Source organism: Barbus barbus, assembly GCF_936440315.1.
Source record: "Barbus barbus genome assembly, chromosome: 18".
Taxonomy (NCBI): domain Eukaryota; kingdom Metazoa; phylum Chordata; class Actinopteri; order Cypriniformes; family Cyprinidae; genus Barbus; species Barbus barbus.
This window is the reverse complement of record NC_136746.1, coordinates 7,201,290-7,227,388: the sequence shown is the minus strand read 5'-3', so window position 1 is coordinate 7,227,388 and position 26,099 is coordinate 7,201,290. Positions and strand designations below refer to the sequence as shown.

At 37.4% G+C, this 26,099-nt stretch overlaps 2 protein-coding genes across 2 annotated transcripts; both read left to right on the top strand.

The window, feature by feature from the left end:
* The first annotated feature begins 1,194 nt into the window (after positions 1-1,194).
* On the top strand, positions 1,195-7,705 carry yipf3 (Yip1 domain family, member 3). Its single transcript, XM_079439611.1, has 9 exons — positions 1,195-1,451; positions 2,212-2,421; positions 2,616-2,722; positions 2,807-2,852; positions 3,460-3,552; positions 3,647-3,778; positions 3,884-3,997; positions 4,091-4,214; positions 6,797-7,705. Exons 1-9 carry the CDS (start codon positions 1,380-1,382, stop codon positions 6,925-6,927), a joined length of 1,029 nt encoding a protein of 342 aa, XP_079295737.1. The 5' UTR covers positions 1,195-1,379; the 3' UTR covers positions 6,928-7,705.
* Positions 7,706-11,576: 3,871 nt separating this feature from the next.
* Positions 11,577-24,257, top strand: LOC306884019 (leucine-rich repeat-containing protein 73-like). The gene is made up of 6 exons (XM_079439618.1): positions 11,577-12,197; positions 13,673-13,833; positions 14,672-14,794; positions 15,169-15,269; positions 22,473-22,668; positions 22,785-24,257. Exons 1-6 carry the CDS (start codon positions 11,926-11,928, stop codon positions 22,895-22,897), a joined length of 966 nt encoding a protein of 321 aa, XP_079295744.1. The 5' UTR covers positions 11,577-11,925; the 3' UTR covers positions 22,898-24,257.
* Positions 24,258-26,099: the final 1,842 nt, after the last annotated feature.

Here is a 26,099-nt window from a genome sequence, read left to right as displayed (position 1 = left end):
AAATTAAATGACAATTATGAATTATAACAATGTGTTGTGACTTTTACAATAACGTCTTTATAAAATTAAATGACGATTATAAATTATAACAATGTGTTGTGACTTTTACAATAACGTCTTTATAAAATTAAACGACAATTATAAATTATAACAATGTGTTGTGACTTTTACAATAACAAAATCTAATTATCCCTTTTAAATTTGATAAATCTAAAAGGTGTCTTATGTAGTTTAAAATCGATAGTAATAAATGAGAATTTATCTCATTACAATAAGGTTGAATAAGGTAAGGTGTAGAGTTTTTTATTACAATTAGCCTAATTTAATCAACCTTAATCATTTAATCAAATTTAAGCGTTTTACAGGCTCTTGTGATGAGAAATCAGCTCTGTACATAAGACATATTAAATATATTACATTTAAGTTGTGCCATTTTAGCCTAGACATCCTTTAAATAAATAAGAAAACGTGTATTAGTAAAACGAAAGGCAACATTATTTTATTTAGATCCCAGAAACGGCTGTAAATTGCTTGGACAAAACGTTACTTCCGGGTTTCCCGGGGAATAACAAGAGGTGACGTATATTATAGGGCGTGGTTTCTGACGTAATGTTTTGACGTGGGCGTGGCTGTATTTGGTATGGGCGTGGCTTGTGACGTCACACTTGGATGTGGGCGGGGTTGGATGTCCACCGCAGGATGCAGCGAGCCCTACTTGGTTTTTGTTCTCAAATGTATCTTAGTGCTACCATCTAGTGGCCTGTAAACACAATCTCACGGATTTAGTAAGATTTAAAAAAAAAAGATTCTAAATACAAATATTTCAGACATTTTAATATAACTTTGCAAACATAAGAAACCTGCCTGGAGCAAATGTTGAGCATTAATTAAGCTATATTTTTATTTTATTGTATTTTTAATTGAGAAAGGTAAGCAAATAAGAAACACAATATAAAATAAAATGAGAAAAAAAATACCACACATGAGCACACGACTTTTATTTTGACATTATATAATAATATACGAGCTCGACGTCGTCACTCTAAAACGACAAGGTTTTGTAGGTCATTAATATCTATGTGGTTAAATACGAGTTAATATGAAAATATTGGAAGGATATAAGACTAGTATTCTTCCAAGATTGATAAAATGCGCACGTTTTGATTTGTGCTTTTATTTGCGTTTAGCGGAAGTAGCTTCAGACTACTTCCTCCTCGTTACGTCAAGATTTTACAGCTAGCAAAACAATCCGCATAAACAATTTTAATGCTAAACTACAATGAGCACCAGAATCAAACTATAGACAGTAGCATCTTGAAATTGTAGTCGCTAACCTTTCTGATTGCATTCTTGTACCTGTTAGTGCAAAAAAACAAACAATGTCGGCCTCACAAGGAAGCACTAACACGAACACGGAACCATGGGGTAGTTTTGATGACAATATTATCCAGGTATTTCACCTCAGCTTATCATAACTTCTAGAATACACACATTTTTTACTGTTAATAACGCATACTGTGCTTTTCCTAGCCTGACCGCGAATGCTTGAAATTGGTGTTGTGGTTATACTATGTATACCATGGTGTATATACCATAGTAATACATTTATTTCATGCTAAGTATAGTTCAAATCTATTAAAATATTTACTGAGAGATAACTTGAGATTTAAGAGAATTAAACTTTACTTGGCATATTACTTGTGCACAATGCATTTTTCTTAATATCAAATCTAAAATGTGTTTTAATGTCACTTTGGATGAGGATTGAATATGTACCTGAATAGTTCCACTTTAGCACTAAAATATATTTAAAGCATAATTAAAGTGCATTAAGTACAAAATTAGTTTAGCAGACTGTTAGTTTACTAAAAGTGCAATTGCAGGACATTTTATCAAGTACATAAATATAAAAATGTATTTGTAGTATACGTAGCATGAAATAAATGCATTTAAGTATATTTATTTTTCACTATGTTTATGCAGAATTTGCATAGTACTCTAGGTTTTGTGAAATATGATAAGCTAACGACTCAATACTGTGATATAACTTGTGGTAAACAACATTATTTAGTTTAGCATTCACAATGTATCATAGTTTTTAGTTAACATATAAATAGCACAAAATGTCCTGCATGCTACATTCTCTAACATATTTACAAATGTACAAAAAACTTTTTAACACAGCTTGTGCTTTCATGTGACTGACCCCAGGGCAGCGGGTCGGCAGTGATAGACATGGAGAATATGGATGACACCTCTGGATCCAGCTTTGAGGATATGGGGGAGATGCATCAGCGTATGAAGGATGAGGAGGAGGTGACGGCCGAGGCAGCAGCTACGGAGGAGGACAACGGAGAATACGGAGAGTTCCTCGGGATGAAGGGCTTGAAGGGACAGTTGGGCAGACAGGTTGCAGACGAGGTGAGCTAGAGGGAGGACTAGGAACTTGTTTGACGTATGATTCACATGAGATGAGGTGTGATCCACATTTGCTCAATGGAAAAATCTACTGTGAAATCTCACAATTTTAATTTTGGAAAGTGTCTAGCTTTCTTTTGAATAGTTCTGTTAACTTTGTGTAGATAAGAGTACTAATATATCTTGTATTCACATAGGTATGGCAGGCAGGAAAGCGGCAGGCCTCAAAAGCGTTTGATCTCTATGCCAATATTGACATTCTCCGGCCATACTTTGATGTGGAGCCTAATCAAGTCAGAAACAGGTAAGATGCATGTCAGGCTTTCTCAGTGTCTGCTGCAGCATCATCACTGATTCTGACTCAGTTAACCAACTGCTTGATCCACAGGTTGGTTGAATCCTTGATCCCAGTCCGAATGATCAACTTTCCACAGGTAAGACACTTCATAATTTTAGTTGTAAGCAATAAGCGACAGAAAGCAAGTTTAATTGTATTGACAAGAGCAGGTGTCTGGCATCCTTGAGCGAGGGAGATGAATATTATTATTCTTATAAAGCCCACTGAATCATATTTGAAACATACATTTCTAAATGATCGACGTAATCAAAACTTGTTGTACACAATCTATCTTTTCTGGTATCTGACTGAGAGTCGTTTAGTATAATTAAAAAATGTTGTGGTACATGTCTTATTGCTGTAAAATTTTTACTGAAGTAAACGTAGCTGTTACATTATTAGTACTATTTCAAGTTGAACACTTACTGGACTGAAGCAACATTTTACTTGATTATCCATACATAATTTTCTTTTTTTTTTAGGAAAAAATTAAATGAAATATGATCATCAGGCTTTTGAATAAAGTTTATTTGTTCATCTCTTTAATCACTGTATCATCATTGCATCACATTGCATTATATGTTTTGATCCCCACAATTATAACTAGAGAGCTTTGATCATAAAACTGTGCGCAGATTTATAACAGCAGATGTTAGAATTGTTTTTCTTCATTAGTTCTTTTTTTTTTTATCTTTTAAACCCAGAAAGTTGCTGGAGAGCTGTATGGACCAATGATGCTGGTGTTCACGATGGTGGCTATACTGCTCCATGGCATGAAGACATCAGGAACTGTCATTGTAAGCAATTTTCCATACGTTTGTCTAAGTCAGTGAGAAATGTCATTATTATTTATTTTTGTTAATGATTGAATCTTATTGTTTGTTGAAACAGAGAGAGGGGACGCTGATGGGAACTGCCATTGGAACCTGTTTTGGATACTGGCTGGGAGTGTCCTCCTTCATCTATTTCCTTGCTTACCTGTGCAACGCTCAGATTACCATGCTGCAGATGTTGTCTTTGCTAGTAAGTACCTCGCATTACTCATGAAGAGAGTATATGATATGCTCACTTCATGCTAGTTTAGTTTACGCTGTGTTAAGGAGTGTCTCATATTATCTTTGTTTTCAGGGTTATGGTCTCTTTGGCCACTGTATGGTCCTTTTCATCACTTACAATGTCCACTTCCACTCGCTCTTCTACATTCTCTGGCTGGTGATCGGAGGACTCTCTACTCTACGCATGGTAAAGGAAAAATGAACGAGGGCTAAGATTATGCATGTGTGTGTAGTCACTCTATCCAGCTTTGCCTTCATTGCTTTGTTGTCTTTCTCACAGGTGGCTGTGCTGATTTCCCGTACTGTTGGTCAGACTCCTCGCCTCATCTTGTGTGGAACCCTTGCTGCTCTTCACATGCTCTTTCTGCTCTACCTGCACTTTGCTTACCATAAGATGGTCGAAGGTAAGACATTTGAGCGCAAGGAGAGCCGGGTGATACAGCAAAAAAATAAATAAATGTATTATATTTCACAAAATAAATTTGACATTTTAATTCCATGAAGAACAAAATCATTAATTCATTCACTGTTAAATGAACACAAGGAAACATATATTATGTTTATGTAATATTATTCATGCATATTCTCTAAAATAACAATACATTAGAAATAAACAGCAATATTTGCATACACATATTTTGCTTAAAAATATTTTAATACATGCATTAGTATTTTTGAGTGATGATGCAAAAGAAAGTATTAATAGTCTTATCATGAGTTACCAGACAAAGAAGAATTGTAAATGAGTTTAATGATATAAGCTCCTTAGGCAAGATTCAAGATTTTTTATTTGTCACATACACAATTATACAGAGTATAACCAGCAGTGAAATGTAGGTAATTTTATGTAGGCAATGTTAATGTCCAAATAAAAATTGCATTAGTAATTGCAGTATTACTACTTTATATCTTCAACACAGTCTAAATATGCAATATATCGTTCACGTGGCAAGTACAGTTCAATCCAAAATGATAACTTACGGAAATCCTAAAGGAACAAGATTGTTAAACAAGATTGTGAATACTTCACTGGAGCACTGAATTGCTCATTGAAGGTCTATAAATTATTAAAACAAATTGATACAATTAACAAGCTAACATAAGTGTGCCATCTCCAGTTTAGAGCAACAAGGTAATGAAAGTACAGTGGCCGAGAGAGCTCAACGCGCTGCAACTTCAGAAAACACATGCAAATAGAAAAGGCACCAGCAAATCAAGAAAACATCTTCATCAGTTTGACAGCAGATGGTGCAAATGCTCACAAACAAATAAAGAAACACACTGCAAATGCTCACAATACAATCAAATAAATTGTATTTGCAGTGCGTTTCTTTGTTTGGATGTGTTGTGAGCATTTGCAGCGTGTGCGTTGTAAAATTGATTAATTTTACGGGTATTTTTTCTATTTGCAGCACGTTGAGCTCTCTCGGCCACCGTATGGAAGAGATGGTGCACAAGAATGTCTTCAAGGCATTATTGTGACCTTTAGTAATTAAAATTCCCTCTTAAATCTAATTTTAGAGATAGTTGAGCACCTACAGTATGTGTTTTTGGTCCTTTTTATTTTTAGCCCATCAGAATGAGGCCAGTTTGAAACCTTTAATTTGTCTGACTTGTAATTCTTACCTGTGGTTGAGCAGTATGACCAAAGTCTTATATCTGCATTACTCTACATATATTTGTGTTGCCTTCTCATTTAAAGGGGTCATATGATGTTGCTAAAAAGAACAATATTTTGTGTATTTGGTGTAATGCAATGTGTTTATGTGGTTTAAGGTTCAAAAAACACATGTTCCTCATACTGTACATTATTATTGTTCCTCTATGCCCCGTCTTTCTGAAACACGTCAATTTTTACAAAGCTCATCGTTCTGAGAAGCGAGGCGTGCTCTGATTGGCCAGCTATCCAGTGCGTTGTAATTGGCCGAATATCTCAAGCGTGAGACGGAAATGTTACGCCCCTCACCATATTGTGATGCCGTGTCCTGGCGCGATGACACAAAAACAATAAAACCCATTATAAACGCGACATTTGTTGCATCCAGTGGGGACATAATTACAGATTATAATGGCTTATACTGTCTTTTTATGCGTCACATTGCATCGCGCTGCGTAAACATAACACCATGTCTGCATTTGTGATCGGAGAAACGACAAACAACAAGCACTACTCTACACTGCTCAAATCTTGCGTTTGAATCGTCAGTGGCAAATTCTTTAAATATGAAAATGTACTTACAGGCTGTGAGTCAGAAGGGTCAGACTGTCCTTGCAAAGTTGGAATTGCCCCACTTTATAGAAACAGCCTTTGAGCAAGCCAGCATTGTAGGCTACTCTCCCAGGTTCAGGAAATAGTCCTCCGTAAAATGCGCTGCACACACTCACACTCCAATATTTGGGTTGAACTGTTCTGGAACAGTGTTGTAAATACAACTTAACCACTGATTTCTAGTTGTGTCCTCTTTTGGAAGCCCAAACTAAGTAGTTTCGCTTTCACAACGAAACACAGCGTCTCCAGGACATGGCACCGGCGGCAGCAACAACACTACAGCGAGAATAAAAATCATGCCCTCTTTCTTTGCGTATACATTTGGACGTGTTATGCAAATCTTCCCACACAGTGACATAGACGCATCTCTTTGGTTTTGAGACTTTAGTCTTTGCAAATTCAGGGATCTTATCCATGCACAAACAGCTTGTAACACTCCAAAGAGAAAGGAAAACTTGAAATCACATCATATGACCCCTTTAAATAATGTAAAGCAATCCTGTCCACTGATATTAGCACAGATATAACCACTAAAATCGCAACATTTCTGTCACACATTGCAAGTCCAACTGCTCTGACCTTTGTGTTAGTACCAAGTTCCCGTCAAAATTGTAAAATGTCTAAAAGTCAATAAGGGACTATCAAAACCCTATGCTATCAGGCTAGTGTACTTCTTGTGTTACAGGCTTTGTCATTGTTGTGTTTGTCTGTTTGCAGGTATTCTGGATACCTTGGAAGGACCCAACATCCCACCCATCATGAGAGTGGCCAGAGATGTTCCTGTTGTTGCAAATGCTGTTGTAAATGCCACCATCCAGACAATAGCCGCAGTTGTACAGTCACAGTGATTATATATTTGTCTTCTGGGATTGGTCACACAGTCCATTGAGGCTGGTGTACATATGTTGGGTCAGGGCAAAACAAAATCATGGGGCAGTCTCTGTTGAGCACCTTGGGCCTGAGCTCAGTTTGTATCTCATATGTTGTTCCTGACGCTGTCATACAGACCTAAAAGGATGTTCTTAGGTCTAGATGGCTTCACTTAATTTTGGCTTATATTATTATGAGACTATCCCATTCACTCTACACTTGTCTTAATCTATATGACCTGCTAATATTAGAATGGTTTATTCAGAATACGTATGGATTCCTTAAGGATGCTGATACTAATATTTATTCTTCAAAAACCCTGTTGACATTAAATGCAGCTGGATGTTTGCACTCCGTGAGAGTGCACTGATTGGACCGATTGTCCAAACTGTCTCAGTTACTGAGTGACATCACACAACAGATCTTGTTGCATCATTTTTTTTTATTTTATAGATATTTTCACAGTTGCAAAGGAAGTCTTTATCAAAATCCAATAGAGAAATCTTGATCGGAAGGCAAAGTGCATAGAAATGTAATGATCTTTTATTTGAAGATGAGAAAGATTGTTATGGTGCATGCAATCTTTTTTTTCCTAATCCATATTAACCAGCCATTGTGGTGCAGTCAGATTCCTGCTATTTAAAGCTATGGTTGGGGGTGAGGGTTTCCTGCTCTCTCATTATGTTGTCTTTTACATGTGAGCTTCTTATTTAAAGGATTCTTGTAAAGAGAAAATAAAGAAATGCTGTTGTCCTATTTTGCGATCAGAGGTGTCATGCCAGGATATGTTTAAAACTTGGAATTTAGACTCCAATTAAAGCGATTAAACAATACCTTCAGTATTTTGTATTAATACTGCACATAACAGTAGCTGCTGCTCTGAACAGTAACATTTTGCTAAGCCTAAACATGGTCAATACTCCAAATGATTTGATGTAACTTAATGAAAGCTGCTCTAAGATGAACATACTGGAAATAGTTTCATAGAAGTCAGTGAGCTGTAGAAATATTCATGGTTCATATACACTCTCCAGCCACTTTAATTAGGTTTATTAGGTACACCTGTTCAACTGCTCGTTAATGCAAATATCAAATAAGCCAATCTCATAGCAGCAACTCAATGCATTTAGGTATGTAAACATGGTCAAGACAATCTATTGAAGTTTAAACAAAGCATCATAATGAGGAAGAAAGCTGGTTCGAGTGACTTTGAACATGGCGTGGTCAGATGGGTGGGTCTGATATCTGCTGAGATTTTTATGCACAACCATCTCTATGGTTTACAGGGAATGGTGTGAAAAAGAGCACAAATCCAGTGAGTTGCAGTTCTATAGCTGAAAATGCCTTGTTGAATGGCTGATAGAAAGGCAACTATAAAATATCTCCTAAAATAACAACAAAAAAATGTTTGCGATAACTCCGGTATGCAGAATAGCATCTCTGAGCACACAACACTTTGAAGCAGATGGTCTACAATTTTGCTGTGAAATTCGGATGGTAGGGTCATAATTTGGCCTAAATGACATGAAATCGTGGCTCCACCCTGCCTTGTATCAGTGGTTCAGGCTGCTGGTGGTGTGGGGGATACTTTCTTGGGCTCTTTAGTACCAATTGAGCGAACTCCACAGCCTACCTGAATACAGTTGCTAACCATGTCTATCCTCTTATGATCACAGTGTACCCATCTTAATGGCTACTTCCGGCAGGATAATGCCACAAAGCTCATAATCTCTCAAACTGGTTTCTTGGACATTACAATGAGTTGACTATATAAATGGTCTCCACGGTCACTAGATCTCAATCCAATAGAGCACCTTTAGGATGTGGTGATTCACATTATGGATGTGCAGCTGATAAACCTGCAGCGGATGCGTGATGCTATCATGTCAACAGATCAAAATTTGTTTTGTTAAAAAGGCTTGTTAAATCTGTGCCAAGAAGAATTAAGGCCATTTTGAGGACAAAGGAGGGCATTTATGCCAACATAAGTGTCTCATGGTCATGACAAACCAGCTCTTTCCTAAAAATGTGTGCAGAATGCAGTGATCTGATTAGCCAGTGTCTGACCCGGATCCAACTAAACGGACAACATTAGAGCAGATGTCACAACATAAATTAATTAGAAATGATCTAGATTGGGGAGGTGCAAGAGAGTGGCTCAATCAGTTATTTCAGGTGGGAATTATATTGTAACGGGCAGAGTAGGAAACTACATTTATGCTGTAATACAGTAGATTCAGTTCTAGATTTTTTGTAGTGTGTAGAGTTCATATTAATGTTCTCGTTATTCTGATAAAGAAAAAAATACTAGGATGTAATAGACTGTCGACGTGGAGAATTTTCTTGCTTTTCTTCTCCATGCAGGCCATTTTAGAGCATCCAGTCTAGAAAAAGCACACTGGATTAAACACAGGGTTGGATGAATATGATCCTGACAGGGAACTCAAGGCCCTCACGTGAGCCTGTCCACGTCCTCAGCCCCGGATGAAACCCAGCATCAAAATGAGAAATAGCAAGACTAAAAATATATATATATAATATGTGCTAGAGACCAGCTATCACAGCCACATTTGCTTTGTTTTAAAAGCAATTTCTGTTATGTTTTAGAAGAAACAAAAAGACAATGCTTTCAAAGAATAAAAGAGTGCTTTCAAACAGTCCCAGAAGAGAAACCTTTGAAGTGAAATGGCAAAGGCCTATTATTGCGCTTCCCGAAATAAGTGTTTCGAATTTGCATCTAAAGTTTGCAAAGTAGGTTAAACTACTAAGCTACTTTAAGTGCTCTGTAGAGCCTGTCTAAAATTACCTACAACATAATACATGATTGGTGTGCAGAATGAAAAACGTGTTTTTTAAAGGCCCAGAAGAGTCGCAGATGGGAACAATACACATTTTGCACAACGATAAACCATTTAATATGGAATATGGGTTTGTGATTTAGTTTTTTTAGTCCTTTTTTAAAACTTTGTATGTTTACTCGGAACATGTAACTCACCTTTTGCATTTTAATTTTTAGATGCACCATTCCTTTACAACTAACACTTTCTTTTTGTTCTTAGATGTGTTCTGGTTGACTGCAATGATCAGGGTAAGTTAGGGTCAGTCTGCATTGTGGGCTGCATTAGGAATTAATTGTGTTTGTTTCATTCAGGGCTCACGTTTCCCTGCTCGCACTGAGACTGTCACACAGATAGGGCCATGCAACCAGACACGCTCTGGGTACAATTGGTTATACTATCCACCTTCACATCCTCAGACTGTTGCTGAGAGAAGAAACAAGTGACATTCATGTGGATCCATTCAATATATTATTCACAAGACCCACCTGTGCCACAGAGCTGCAACTGGATGAATATTGTTTGTGCTTGTGCATGTATATAATCAATGGCTAACAACGTTTTTATATATTTTTATAGAAGCTGTTGGGTAACAAGTGAATACAATAACACTGACACACATTCAGACTCAATTATATAAGGTATATTATAAAACCTATAGCTATCTTATTCGATACACAAATTTCTAAGGCCTCTAAATGATCTGTTTTCTCTCAAGTATGAACACTTCTGGACCGAAGCAACTTGATTATGCATCATTTTTGGAACAATCATGCTAAAATATGAGTATTAAATATGACATTTTGAGAAACATAATAAAGGGAAAAAATATGCAATTTGTTGCAGTTGCTATATAAAATTCTGATTGCATGCAATGTTAATCAATGGCCCGGTTGCACAGACAGGGCTTAGACTAAACCAGGATTAGGCCATAGTTCAATTAGGACATTTAAGTAATTTTTATAAACGTGCCTTAGATAAAAACATTACTGGTGTGCATCTTGAGACAAAACAAAGGCATATATTTAAAGATCAATTAGTGCAAATTTCTTTCAGTTGACGCAGCTCAGATTTACACTTTAGTCTGGGACTAGGTTTAAACCTTGTCTGTGAAACCGGGGGCAAATCTCATAACAACAGCAGATTTAAAATGCATATACATATCAGTTGTCACTCTATATCTTGCTAAATAAAATGCAATGCAGCAATGCAATACAATGAAGATTGAGCTACGTGTAGCCATAAAAGCCTGAAGTATCAAATATTCAAACACATGCAAATATACTAAATACAATATTCTCTTTCTTTCTTTGCACATTTTTAGATTTTATCTAAAGGTCCAAAGTTTCAAGTTGTTGTAAAGTTCAAAGTTGTAAAGTTTCATTAAAAATAAAAATAAATTTCTCTGACGATTTTATCTGATTTTATAAAGAATCACAGTTTAGCCTATCTTTTATATTTTTTGATGTGTTACAAGTTCATTTGTTTCAAATAAGTTATAAGTTCTTTTGTGTTGTTTCAAATGTTTACATTCAGTTGCAAAACCTATATAAGCATTTTCCCAACATCCCACTACAGTGTTAAATTAGGCTAACTGTAAATATAGATTTTTTTTTTTCGTAGTGATAACTTGATATGTACAGCATTCACTTTGTAAAATAAACCTACGCTGACAAACATCACTAGGGTGAAGTGTGTGACAACTTGCCCCGGTGTTCTATTTCATGCAATCGATGCAACCTACTTCCAAGACCCGAGTGTAGCCTACACTCGTTACCTTGCGCCCATTTCCCGTTCACACCGGCGCTCAGCACAGACGCGTTCTCTCCTTGCGGCCAATCCCAGCATCAGCTGTCAAGCGGATTACCTCAAACCCGTTTCGTTGGTGAGATGGGAACAATCTAACGTGAGCACTTTTAGGGGGTGCCCATAGTAACCGACAGCACCAGCATCATCATCTTGGGCTCACAGCCTTGAGGATCCTCCAGCATGTCGGGAGGCAAACGCACAAAACGCTGAAGTAGGCAGCAGCAGCACAACACCTTCCGCGATATTCCGAGCCCGGTGCACCGGATTAGACGCCGCGGATCCGACCTCCAGGATCCATAATGCCCGTTAATAGAGCTTGACACCACCGAAATGCTGCCGGGCTCTATTCAGATCACGGGAGAGGCGCTGTCCGGCGCGGAGATCAAAGACATATGCGACAGTCTGAAGGAGAACAGCGTGCGGCTGCTGTCGGTGCGCGGCTGCCAGCTGTCTGACCGGGACTTCGGCCGCGTGTGTCGCGGGGTGGCGGAGTCGCACTCTCTCGCGCAGCTCAACCTCAACCTCGGCGTGGTGTCCACCATCGGCCGGACCAAGCATCTGGCAGATGCTCTGAAGGCCAACAGATCCGTCCAGACCCTCTTGTGAGTGCTTCTTGAAGGATTCTTTAGTTAGGCATGCAAACGCCTCTATTATTATCATCATCATCGCGCATATTTATAGCGATGGGCTATTATTGAGGAGAAGTTTTCTGTCAGTCAGTAGCAGACTTCAACTGAAGAAGGGAATCGAGACCTTTCGAAAACACAATATCACTGGTGGGCTTTTTGACTTTGACAAATAAGCAACCCCCAAACCACATCCAGTATCTGCCCTAGCTAGTGCACTAATAATCTGCATTGTGTAGGCTACTATCAATATTATTGGCTCGTATGATAAATTCTCATTTGTACGTCCGCTAAATGAGTAAATATGTACATTGTACAACAAAATATGTAGGCTACTGGAGCTACAATGAAACCCCAGCAATGCATTTCTGTTCATTAAAAAAAATGTAGCCTACTGTATATAATATAGGCTTATATATTATTCGTGTTTATGAAATTAAAGTTTGAAGATCTTCCACTGACACACATTGTTTGAATGTTTGCTCTCCAGTTGCAAGGGATTTCGATGAAGCCACTGTAATATTAGAGGCTGCTAGTGTTTCTCAGGTCGTCTGCAGACTGAATTGTGATTGGCCTTTTTACAAACTCACTGTTTTTGTTTTTTTCATTCTGTTTGTCAAATGTCTAATTGTGACCCTGGAGCACAAAACCAGTCATAAGTGTCAATTTTCCGAAATTGAGATTTATGCATCATATGAAAGCTGAATAAATAAGCTTTCCATTGATGTATGGTTTGTTCGGACAATATTTGGGCGGGATACAACTATTTGAAAATCTGGAATCTGAGGGTGCAAAAAAAATCTAAATATTGAGAAAATCACCTTTAAAGTTGTCCAAATGAAGTTCTTATTACTATTAAAAAAAATTATTTTAATATATTTACAGTAGGAAATTTACAAAATATCTTCATGTAACATGATCTTTGCGTAATATCCTAATGATTTTTGGCATAAAAGAAAAATGTATAATTTTGACCCATACAATGTACTTTCGGCTATTGCTACAAATATCCCCCAGAGACTTAAGACTGATTTTGTGCTCCAGGGTCACAATTTATATTCATTTGCTATATTGGGAAGTGTTACAACCTTCAGTCATGTTTTTTTTTTCTTCTGTAAATCTTATAATTCTGGCTACAGATACTTACAACAAGTGTTATAGTGATTTCACCTCTAATTTTTAATTAGTTAAATTTTTTATTAACAACTTGTGTTTTAAAAAGTCACACATAATGCTTAATTTGTTAGCTGGCAGAAGACAAGGCACTGAGTGTCCTGACAACAACAAAGTGAATCTGCTGTGACATTTTTTTTATAAATTTTTTTGTAACGCAGACCCAACAGTTGAAACAGTTCTGCTGTCTTGAAAGCATTGTCATTTTTCTTCAGGGAATGCAAATGCAGCACAGAAAATAATGTCCGGCTCTGTCTGCTTTTCCTGTGCCTTTACAGTCTCCATGGAAGTCCACTTTTAGATGCAGGACTGGTCACCCTGAACGGAGCCCTTTCCACTCACCCCTCACTGGTGTCCTTGGATTTGGGGGACTGCATGCTGGGAGATGAGGCAGTTCGCCTCATTTGTGGCATGCTTCCTCCGGATGGAACCAAATCGGGTAAAACATCACAGCTTCACCAGTAAACAGTGTTTAAAGACAGTTTCCACACAAAACAACTTTGTGATACATTTAGCTTAAGTAAGCAGTTAGTCAAATTATACATTAATATTAATGTGAATATTTTGAAACACATTTTCTTCACTTTTTTTGTTTGTTGGGGAAGTTGGGGAAAGATAAGAAGAATGTGCATTGACCTTTAAACTGTAACATATTTAGATATAAGTTTAGGATGTGGAGGATGATGATGCATGACAGATGATGTGTTATTAAGGGAAATAAATGCAAACATTTGCTATTTTAAGTTGTCATAGAATAAAATGCAAAATTATTCAAAGTGGGATATGATGGCCCCCTACCTGGGGCACTTGGGAACTTTTACAGAATGTATTGAATGATTTTTTATATTTTATACAATGTAAAAACATTTGTAAAATGTAAAAAAAAACATTTGTATTAATTTGTAACATGCAAATCATGAATGCGTCCACAGATTCCTCATTAACAAATAGACATGCAAACCTTTGATATTCTCCTTAGTATATAATGTTATAGATCACTATTTTCCAGCGATGCAAAATTAGATTAATTAACCTCAAAACTGTTTTGAATGACTAAGTCTTCCAAATGTTGATATTTAAACTTTGTGTAAGGGTTTCATTGATTTTGAGAGTGTTTTTATTTTTGTGTGTGTGTGTGTAATATTTGGAAATTGGTACAAGTCTATGAATAATGTATATCCAAATGAAAAATACTGTAGTAGGTTTAAATCTAGCAGCAGGCTCGGATCTGTGGTAAATTAACAATGCTGTTTTATGCAATCAATAATACTGCACAGGGCTTAAAGAGCTTACACTGAGTGCCAACCCAGCCATCAGCACGCAGGGTTGGGCTCGGCTGGCCATCGCCGTAGCTCATAGCTCACAGTTACGGGTCCTCAACCTCGACTACAATCCCTTAGGTGAGCGATTTTCTGCAGTTTTGAGGTATGGATGTATGCTGGACAAGATACATAGATATTGTTAACACTTTTAATCAATATTAATAAGCTCAAAAGTTTGCTTTAAAGTTAATTGCGTGTCATGGTTCGACACAAATCTATTTAACAATTAATTCAAGGAGGCAAGTCTTTGCCTGAAGTATAGTGGTCGATGTAGATGTTATATATTGAGACATTTATTTGCTGACTGTTGCTCCCCGGTGAATGAAACTGCCATCCAAGCGTGCAAATTTTTCTGCCGGAGAAATGCAGGGTTTGCACTTTGAAAACCACTTGGTTTGCACCTTGCACCCTCAGTCTCTGTCTCAGCTTTTCCTATTGCTTGTGGTTTCCAGGGGATCACATTGCTGGGATGCTGGCTGTTGCTGTTGCATCCAGTCGAACTCTTGAAGTTCTGGATTTGGAGGGAACCGGCCTCACCAATCAGTCAGCACAGGTATATTTCAAACTCAGAACAACGTCATGGAACATGGGGATTTTTTTATATATTTATTCAAATTAATTATAATATATATATATATATATATATATATATATATATATATATATATACACACACACATACATACAAACATACAGTTAGGTGCCTGACACATTTTTCATAATTTTGGCTCTGTATGCCACCAGAATGGAATTACAATGAAACAATCAAGATGAAATTAAAGTGCAGACTTTAAGCTTTAATTTAAGGGGTTGAACAAAAATGTAACATAAAACACTTAGTAATTACAACCATTTTTGTACACAGTCCCCCCATTTTCAGGGGCTGAAATGTAATTGGACAAATAAATATAATCATAAATAAAATGTTCATTTTTAATATTTTGTTGAGAATCCTTTGCAGGCAATGACTGCCTTAAGTCTGGAGCTCATGGACATCACCAGAGACTGGGTTTCCTCCTTTCTTTGTGATGCTTTTCCAGGCCTTTACTGCAGCTGACTTCAGTTGTTGTTTGTTTGTGGGTCTTTCTGCCTTTAGTTTTGTCTTCAGCGAGTGAAATGCTGCTCAGTCAGGTTGAGATCAGGAGATTGACTTGGCCATTGCAGAATATTCCACTTTTTTACCTTCAGAAACTCCTGGGTTGCTTTTGCTGTATGTTTTGGCTCATTGTCCATTTGTACTATGAAGCGCCATCCAATCAGCTGCATTTGACTGAATCTGGGCAGAGAGAATACAGTATCTCTATACACTTCAGAATTCATTTAGCTGCTTCTGTCTTCTGTCACATCATCAGTAAACACCAGTAACCCAGTGCCACTGGAAGCCATGGTTGTTCATGCCATCACACTGCTCTCCCATGTTTCACAGATGATGCTGTGTGCTTTGGATCATGAGCTGTTCTAAGCCTTCTCCATACCTTTTTTCTTCCCATCATTCTGGTACAGGTTGATCTTAATTTCAGCCATCCAAAGAATGCGGTGGTCTGGCTTTGTTTCCACCTTGTGGTGAACCCTCTGTATTTGCTCTTGTTAAGTCTTTCTTGATTGTAGACTTTGACAGTGACACGTCTACCTCCTGGAGAGTGTTCTTATCTTGGCTGGATGTTGTGAAAGGGTTTTTCTTTCCCATGGAGAGGATTCTCCGATCATCCACCACTGTTGTCCTCTGTGGATGTCCGGGCCTTTTTATGTTGCTGAGCTCACCAGTGCATTGAATGTTCTACTCTGAATGTTCCTGCTATCTCTCTGATGGATTTGTTTTGTTTTTGAAGCCTAACAATTGTCTGTTTCGCTTGTATGGAGAGATCATTTGACTACATGATGTGGGTTCACAGCAACAGCTACCAATTGCAAATGGCACACTTAGAATCAACTCCAGATCTTTGACCTACTTAACTGATGTTGAAATAATGAAGGAATAGCCCATGCTTGTCCATGAAACTTATGGTCCCTTGAAAAAGGGGGGAGGTACATATTAAAGAGTTGTAATTCCTCAACCTTTCGTCCAAAAAATCTCTCAAATTAAAGCTCAAAGTGTGCACTTTAAGGCCATATTCATTATATAACTGCAACTTGAATATGTTTTGGTCAGCAGCTAAAATAATAAAAATAGTTTTTGTCATATATATATATATATATATATATATATATATATAAACACAATGGGGGAGAAAATTATTTGATCCCCTGCTGATTTTGTACATTTGCCCATTGACAAAGAAATGATCAGTCTATAATTTTAATAGGCTTATTTGAACATTGAGAGACAGAATAACAACAACGAAATCCAGAAAAACACATTTAAAAAAGTTATAAATTGATTTGCATTTTAATGAGTCAAATAAGTATTTGATCCCCTATCAGTCAGCAAGATTCCTTGCTCCCAGGTGTCTTTTATGCAGGTAAGGAACTGAGATTAGGAGCACTCTCTTAAAGCGAGTCTTAATCTCAGTTTGTTACCTGTATAAAAGACACCTGTCCACAGAAGCAAGCACTCAATCAGATTCCAAACTCTCCACCATGGCCAAGACCAAAGAGCTGTCCAAGGATGTCAGAGACAAGATTGTAGACCTACACAAGGCTGGAATGGGCTACAAGACCATCGCCAAGCAGCTTGGTGAGAAGGTGACAACAATTGGTGTGATTATTCGCAAATGGAAGAAACACAAAATAACTGTCAATCTCCCTCGGCCTGGGGCTCCATGCAAGATCTCACCTCGTGGAGTTTCAATGATCATGAAAACGGTGAGGAATCAGCCCAGAACTACACGAGAGGATCTTACTGATCTCAAGGCAGCTGGGACCATAGTCACCAACAAAACAATTGGTAACATACTACACAGGGAAGGACTGAAATCCTGCAGCGCCTGCAAGGTCCCCCCTGCTCAAGAAAGCACATGTACAGGCCCGTCTGAAGTTTGCCAATGATTCAGAAGAGAACTGGTGAAAGTGTTGTGGTCAGATGAGACCAAAATCCAGCTCTTTGGCATCAACTCAACTCGCCGTGTTTGGAGGAGGAGGAATGCTGCCTATGACCCCAAGAACACCATCCCCACCGTCAAACATGGAGCTGGAAACATTATGCTTTGGGGGTGTTTTTCTGCTAAGGGGACAGGACAACTTCACCGCATCGAAGTGATGATGGACGGGGCCAAATGACCCAAAACACATGGCCAAGGCAACAAAGGAGTGGCTCAAGAAGAAGCACATTAAGGTCCTGGAGTGGCCTAGCCAGTCTCCAGACCTCAATCCCAAAGAAAATCTGTGGAGGGAGCTGAAGGTTTGAGTTGCCAAACGTCACTCTCGAAACCTTAATGACTTGGAGAGGATCTGCAAAGAGGAGTGGGACAAAATCCCTCCTGAGGTGTGTGCAAACCTGGTGGCCAACTACAAGAAACATCTGATCTCTGTGATTGACAACAAGGGATTTGCCACCAAGTGCTAAGTCATTTTTTCGAAGGCGTCAAATACTTATTTGACACATTAAAATGCAAATCAATTTATAACTTTTTTGAAATGCATTTTTCTGGATTTTGTTGTTGTTATTCTGTCTCTCACTGTTCAAATAAACCTACCATTAAAATTATAGACTGATCATTTCTTTGTCAGTGGGCAAACTGACAAAAAAAAAAAATTATATATATTATATATATATAATATTTACATTATATTTAGAAAATCACAATAAGATGCAGGCTGAGAAGCTGATAATTCACCCAAATATGAAAAAATAATGTACTCGCCCTCCTCCAGCTTTCCACAGCTGTATGACTTTCTTTTTACACCACTGTTCAAAGTTTGGTGTCAGTAAGTTTTTTGGTGTCAGTTTTGTTAAAGGAAAGAATACTTCAGCCACTACTGTTCAGCAAGGATACATTAAATTGTTCAAAAGAAACAACAAAGACATTTATAATGTTACGAAAGATTTCTATTTCAAATAAATGCTGTTTTTTGAACTTTGCGTTCTTGAGCAGCAAATCAGCAGATCGGAGTGATTTCTGAAGGATCATGTAACACTGAAGACTGGAGTAATGATGCTGACAATTCAGCTTGGCATCAGAAATAAATGACATTTTAAAACATATTCAAATAGAAAGTAGTTATTATTTTTACTGTATTTTGATCAAGTTAATGCAGTCTTGATGAGCATGAGTGTCTTAAAAACTCAAAGGCCCCAAACTTTTGAACAGTGGTGTAAATCTATAAAGAATATCATGAAGAATGTGATTATTCTTCAGTACAACACAGAAGAAAGAAATGATGCGAGTAAATGATGAGAATTTTCATTTTTAGATTAAGTGTTCTCTTAAGGCAGAAAATAGTATGATCTTTAGTTGAATCTAATTGTTTTCATTTTCCCACCCAATTTTTTCAACCACTACTCCTGCGTTTCTAAAATACCTACCATAGTTCACTTTAATTTCTGAAAGAGTAAACATTATTCGTAGGACTTGATTTAAATCAGTGATGAATTATGTGTACGTTCATGCGGGTAAGTGCTGTGTGATGCATGTAATGTAATCTGCGCAGTGGCTTCATTCATTTGGCCCTTGAAAGGAGATAGGGCATGTAGATCAGATATGTACTTTATAAACCAGATGAGTAATCCAAAACCTTTTCCTATCACCACCTGCTGAAAAATAGCACTGTGGGGGAAAATAATGGATTAAGCACAACTTTAAACCATAATTCCTCTGTCACCCTCGTGTCATTGCGGCCTCATTTTATTATCTTTCTTCTGTGTAATACAAAATGAGAGGTTTATAAATCTTAGGCCCGGTCTGATGGGGCTTAGAGTAAACTAGGATCAAATCAAAGTTCAATTAGGACTTTTAAGCAATTTTTATGAACGTGCTTAGAAAAAACATTACTGGGGTGCATCTTGAGACAAAACAAAGGCACTGATATATTTTAAGATCAATCAGTGCAAGTTTCTTTCAGCTGAAACAGCTCAGACTTGCATTTTAGTCTAGGCTTAAGCCTTGTCTGTGAAATATCACAAGGTCTATACAACATGACATGACTAAACAGATAAAGTATTCCTTTAAAAGCTCTCATACCTTCTCTGTTTTCACTGAGTCTGTCAACAGGAAGTAGAATTGGCAGAGGATTATTTTTCCTAACTCTCCACTAGAGGGCACAGTTGTACAGGGAATTTCTTCATGCTCTCAGTGTTGAACTCCTGTCATGATGGTTGTAATGACTCTGCTTGGTGTCACTGGATGGTAAAATATGCATTGGTTGCAGTCTAAGCAGGTATAGTGGGTCACCCAAGTATTTGTGCCAACATTCCCTAGTAAAAAAAGTAATATTTTTAAGATACATTTATTTCATACTAAGTATAGTTCAGATCTATTAACATATTTACTGACATATCGCTCGAGACTTACTGATATTGAATTAAACTTTATTTGGAGTACTACTTGTGCACAATGCATATTTCTTAATATCAACCTAAAAATGTGTTTTAATGTCACTATTGATGAGGATTGTATGATCTTTGAATAATATGGGTCTTTAAATGCAAGATATTTAAAGTGTACCTGAAGTATACTTGCAATAGTTCCACTTTAGCACAATCAAATATACTTCAGTAGATCTTTTGCTGGCTTTCATCACTACTTATGCACAATTACTAACTACTAATTATTTGGATCAGTATTCTAAAGTGAAGAGCACTGTAAGCCACTAGTAATGATTTAAGTGTTACCAAATCTAGTCAAATGAATTACTAAAAAACAAAACCTTACAAAAACCTCAAGTTTCCAATGACTTCAGTAATTACTAGAGAGTTATGATCTTCACTTTAGAATACTGATCCAAATAATTAGTAATTCCCCCTGAAGAATTTGATAATGCTTGAGTCATTACTAGTGGGTTACCATGACCTTTACTTTAGAATTAATTATGCATGATGTATTATTCATATTAATTATGAACCTGTATACAGTAGTTCTTAGGGAGGTATGAAAAAAATGATAGTTACTGATTAGCTAATAGTGAACTACCACATTCGACTAAGCACTATTACTTACTAATTCATTAATCAGAGTTTCTTGTTAGTTACTAGTAGTTACTAGAGTACTAAAATTGCATGTGTTCATTAATGATGGAACAGTATTCTAAAGTGGTACCCATTATTTATTAAATTGTACTAATCGTCCACCCATTTCATGTTGATCTATTGAATATTTAGTCTAATTTGATTGTTTTCTGCACTGAAGGTCTGTTGGTTCTGTATCCAGAGAAGTATTTGAGTCTCACTTTTCTGCAGCGAGCCACAGGCAAGAGAAGACTCGATGAAAAATCTATTTATTTTTACACCCAATGATCTGATGCCACTTCCTTTTATATTACACTTGTGTAACTAATGTTTACAGGTCATATGTCCTACTTGCCCAAATAAGTTGGAGTTGTGCAGCATGAAATGAGTCTTAAAGGGACAGTTCACCCAAAAATGAAAATATTGTCATTATTTACTCACCCTCCACTTGTTCCAAACCTCTATGAGTTTCTTCTCAAAAGAAGAAAAATATTTTAAAGAATATTAATAACCCAACAGTTCACAGTAGACACTGTGCTCCATAGTATTAGTATTTTCCGATGGCTACCATCGACTTTTTGGTTACCAGCATTCTTTAGGTTTGGATCTAGTGGAGGGTGAGTAAATGATGACAACATTTTAATTTTTGGCTGAACTATCCCTTTAAGGGGGATTCACAAGTACAGCATCTTGTGACAGCAATCAGAAGTCAATGTTATGCAGTGATGAGGTGACTACTAATTAGGGTTGCCACTGACTACACGATATTGCGATAAACATTTACGATTTTATCGCAATTTCTATAGAAATTTTGGGAAAGTATAAAATGAATGAATTGTGCCATCGCTCGCGTTCATCTTTAACTTTTGTGTTTTCAAAGTACAAGGACAGGGAGGTAAAGAGAGAATTTGAAATCTTAATCTTAATCAGCACTTCCTGTAGACTGGGCTGTTCACACCAAGAACCATAACTATAAAGATAAGTATATTGACAACTATATTATCATCCACACCATGTTCTGTTTATTGTAAGTGTATGCTACAGTTGTCATCTGGTTCTTTAATGCTCGAGCTTGGTTTGTGAAACCCGCCCACTGCCAGTTTACCCAATTGTATTTCGACACCCTGGGTTGCTAGTTGGTGGAAAACACAGTGTATTTCATGTCATTCGTCGTCATGTGCGCTCGTTCCTGTTGGTGTCCCGTAATCTGGCAACCTGCGCGCACGTCAAGTCTGAGGAGGAGAGGCCGGGTGAAAAAAACCCTCTCCAATATTTTGAATTTGGACTGCAATACCAAGTTCAACCTACATACAGCACCTTTAATAGTTAAAGTTATCATCTTTTATTACAGATTTTAAAAACTACACTGGTGAGGTAACTTTTTCAGGTGTGGGTTGAGCGTCATCCCCGACAACATGATTTTGTGCAGAAGTAGTAGCTACACATTTTGTCGTCTTCTTTTTTCTATATTATGATGGGTTGCAACCAGTGCCGTACCTCCACCTGCTATGTCAACCTTATAAGTGCTCGATTCTTTATAATTTTCTATGTGTATTATTAACACAGATATGTCATTGCACTATATTTCCTCCCAGTTCTTTACATGTAATACTTCCTGCTTTAAGCGTAATGCCTTCCTTGTTTCTCTGTGGTCAGGTCTTCCTAGACATGGTGGAGAACTACCCCACCAGCCTGCGTGTGCTGGTTCTAGCCGAGAACGACATCAGTCCTGAGCTACAGCAGCAGATCTCAGATCTCCTCTCTGAAGGCGAGGAGGAGGAGGATAAAGACGGAGAGGCGCGTGGATGCTCGGTGACCCCCAGGGAGAAACCCGGCTGGGTTCCCCACAGCAGTAAGGGCTGACCAGCCTCACTCTCTCAGCCTGTTCTCTTTGCTTCAAGACTGTTTCATTTAGATTTCTCTTTCACTTTCTCTTTCCCTCTTTGTGTGTGGATGACTTTCCTGGAGTAACTGGCTCTAAGAGGCTGGGGCAAAAGGGAAGTACAGAAATTGATATTACTCATGCATTATTTAGGAGAGATCGTTTCTACTTACGAAATAGAAATATGAATTTCTTATAATGGCCAAGTTGTGAGTTCTCTGTCCTGTATATCCTAAAGTCATTAGACTTAGAGGTTATTATTATCAAGGTTAAATTTTAAAGGAATAGTTCGGCCGAAAACGATCATTCTATCATCACTCACCCTCACCTCACTCCAAACCTATTTGACTTTCTTTTTTGCACAAAAGATGAGTTTTTGGAAGCAACTCCTGAACATTTCTTTCCATATAATGAATGGGGACTTGGAGGAAACAAAAAAATCACCTTAAAAGTATCAAACAAGTACTCCATTTCACTAAAACCAATGGCGTCAATGCATCATTTTTACAGAAAGACTGTTGTACTCAATGATTTTCAGAAAAATAGCCTACATTATTTTATATGTTAATGATTTTTGGTACATTTTACAGAAGTCGAATGGATTTCTTTTTTTTGGTACCTTAATGGTTTTTTTTGGAGCCTGAAAGACCCAGTCCCCTCTCATTTCCATCACTGTACTTGCCTGTTCAAAAAAAGTTCAAATACATTCTGTTCTACTGAACATTTATTCATCAAGGCATCGTGAAAAAAGGCTTGCACAAAAACTATTAAGCAGCACAACTGTTCTTAACATTGAAAATAACGAGCAGCAAATCAGCATATTAAAATTATTTCTCATGTGACACTGTAGACTGCATTAATGATGCTGAAAATTCATCACAGGTATTGTATTTTAAAATATATTAAAATAGCAAACTGTTAAATTATAATAGTATTTCACAATATTATGGCATTTTCTGTATTTTTGATCAAGTAAATGCAGCCTTGATGAGCGTATATGAAATCGAGCGGCCAGGATGTTCTCCAAAAATACACCGGGTAAAAGAAAGTCATGCAGGTTTGAGGGGGAATAAAGATGAGAGAATGTGAACTATCCCTAGAAAGAAGAATCTTTAGTCGTTCAGAACTGGAAAAGCCAAATTCCTGTCCTCTTCACACATTTCAAACATTTACCAAATTGTCTCTGACCCTTCCAGACTCTTCCAGCTCCCAGATGGTCCTGATGACATCAGGACTGGGTGAGAGCTTTTTGGCAGAGACAGAGATGTGATACTGGAGCTGCCGATGTTTTGTGCTTGCACTGTACTGCGAGACCACCAGTTAGTGTGCAACCTCTCACGCCGCATGACCTGTAGCACTTAGAGAGACAGTTCAAAGCTGGAACAAAAACCTTAAACACCAAGTGACTTATAATACGCAATAGTGAATTATTTATTTTACAGATGTACAGTCTATTTATAAATATACTGTATTTAACCAATAACAGTATACTCTGTTAGATGAGATGTATATGGTTGATGTGATGGCCTGATGCCTGAATAAATAAGTTTACATCTTTTAAAATGCTTTTTGCTTGGCTTTTTTGTTCTTGTTCTGTGTACAAACAGGGAAAAACTACTCAAATAAACCAGCCAAGTATATATATATATATATATATATATATATATATATATATATATATAGAGTGCTGCTCGAAAGTTTGTGAACCCTTTAGAATTGTCAATATTTATGCATAAATATGTCCTGAAAGTAGACAAAGAGATCCGAATCAAACAAGTGAGAGAAAATATTTTCTTTGTCATTTATTTATTGAGAAAAATGATCCAGTGTTACATATCTGTGCGATGCAAAAGTATGTGAATCTTTGCTTTGAGTATCTGGTGTGACCCCCTTTTGCTGCAGTAACTGAAGGTAAAGTTTCTTGTAAATGCTGATCAGTCCTGCACAATAACATGTAGGAATTTTAGCCCATTCTTTAGCGCAGAACCACTTAAACTCTGTGATGTTGGTGGGTTTCCTCCTATGAACTGCTTGCTTAGGTCCTTCCACAACCTGGTATAATTCATAAGTCATTGTTCCATCAATGACGGCAGGCTGTCCTGGCCAAGATGCAGCAAAACAGGCCCAAGCCGTGATACCACCACCACCATGTTTCACAGATGGGATAAGATTCTTAAACTGGCATGGAGTGTGTTCTTTTCTCCGAACATAATAGCTTCTCATTTAAACCAATGTGTTCCATTTTGGTTTCATCCACCCATTAAACATTTCTCCAGTAGTCCTCTGGCTTGTCCACATGATCTTTAGCAAGCAATTTTCTTTTTGGAGAACAGTGGCTTACTACTTGCAACTCTGTCATCCTCACCATGTTCTCACTCAGTGTTATCTTGATGGTGGGCTCATGAACATTAACATTAGCCAATGTGAGAAAGGCCTTTAGTTGCTTAGAAGTTACCAACCTCGCAGACTATTACACATTCTGCTTTGGAGTGATCTTTGTTGGTCGACCACTTCTCAGGAAGGTAACAGTGGTCTTGAGTTTCCTCCATTCGTACACAGTCTGTCTGACTGGAATCCAAACTCTTTAGAGATGGTTTTGTAACCTTTTCTAGCTTTGATGAGCAACATCAACTCTTTTTCCGAGGTCTTGAGTAATCTCCTTTGTTCCTGACATGATTCCCTTCCACAAACATGATCAGACTTTGATAGATCCCTGTTCTTTGAATAAAACAGGTCACGTACTGACATTGGATAGTCATTGCACAGACTGAAAACACCTCTGCACAGATGGACTCTAATTTCACTTTTAAATTGACTGCTAATCCAAGAGATTGACATACTTTTGCAACGCACAGATATGCAATATTGGATCATTTTCCTGAATAAATGACAAAGAAAATATTTTTGTCTCATTTGTTTGATTGGGTTCTCTTTGTCTACTTTCAGGACTTGTGTGAAAATCTGAAGATTTTTTGGGTCATATTTATGCAGAAATATAGAAGATTCTAAGGGGTCAACTTTCAAGCAGTACTGTATACACACACACACACACACACACACACACACCAAAATTTATTCAGACACCTTTGACATTTCTCACATATCACAGTTTAATAAAATATGACAAGAACTCAGTTAAATTGTGTCAGAACAAATTCAAATTCAACTTTGATAGAAAGGTGAGTACAAATGATGAGATTAATGAGTACAAATCTTAATGTTTAAGCATAAGCGCGGAAGGTAAGCATTGCCTGCGTCCCAATGTGTACGCTATCCATCCTAAATTCTATCCCAGACAGCAAGCAGTGTCGGCCCAGATCTGGGCCAAAACTGTTGCTGTCTGGTATGTGATATTAGTAATTTTCAATACTATTTAGGGCAGATAGGGTGTATGGTATGCA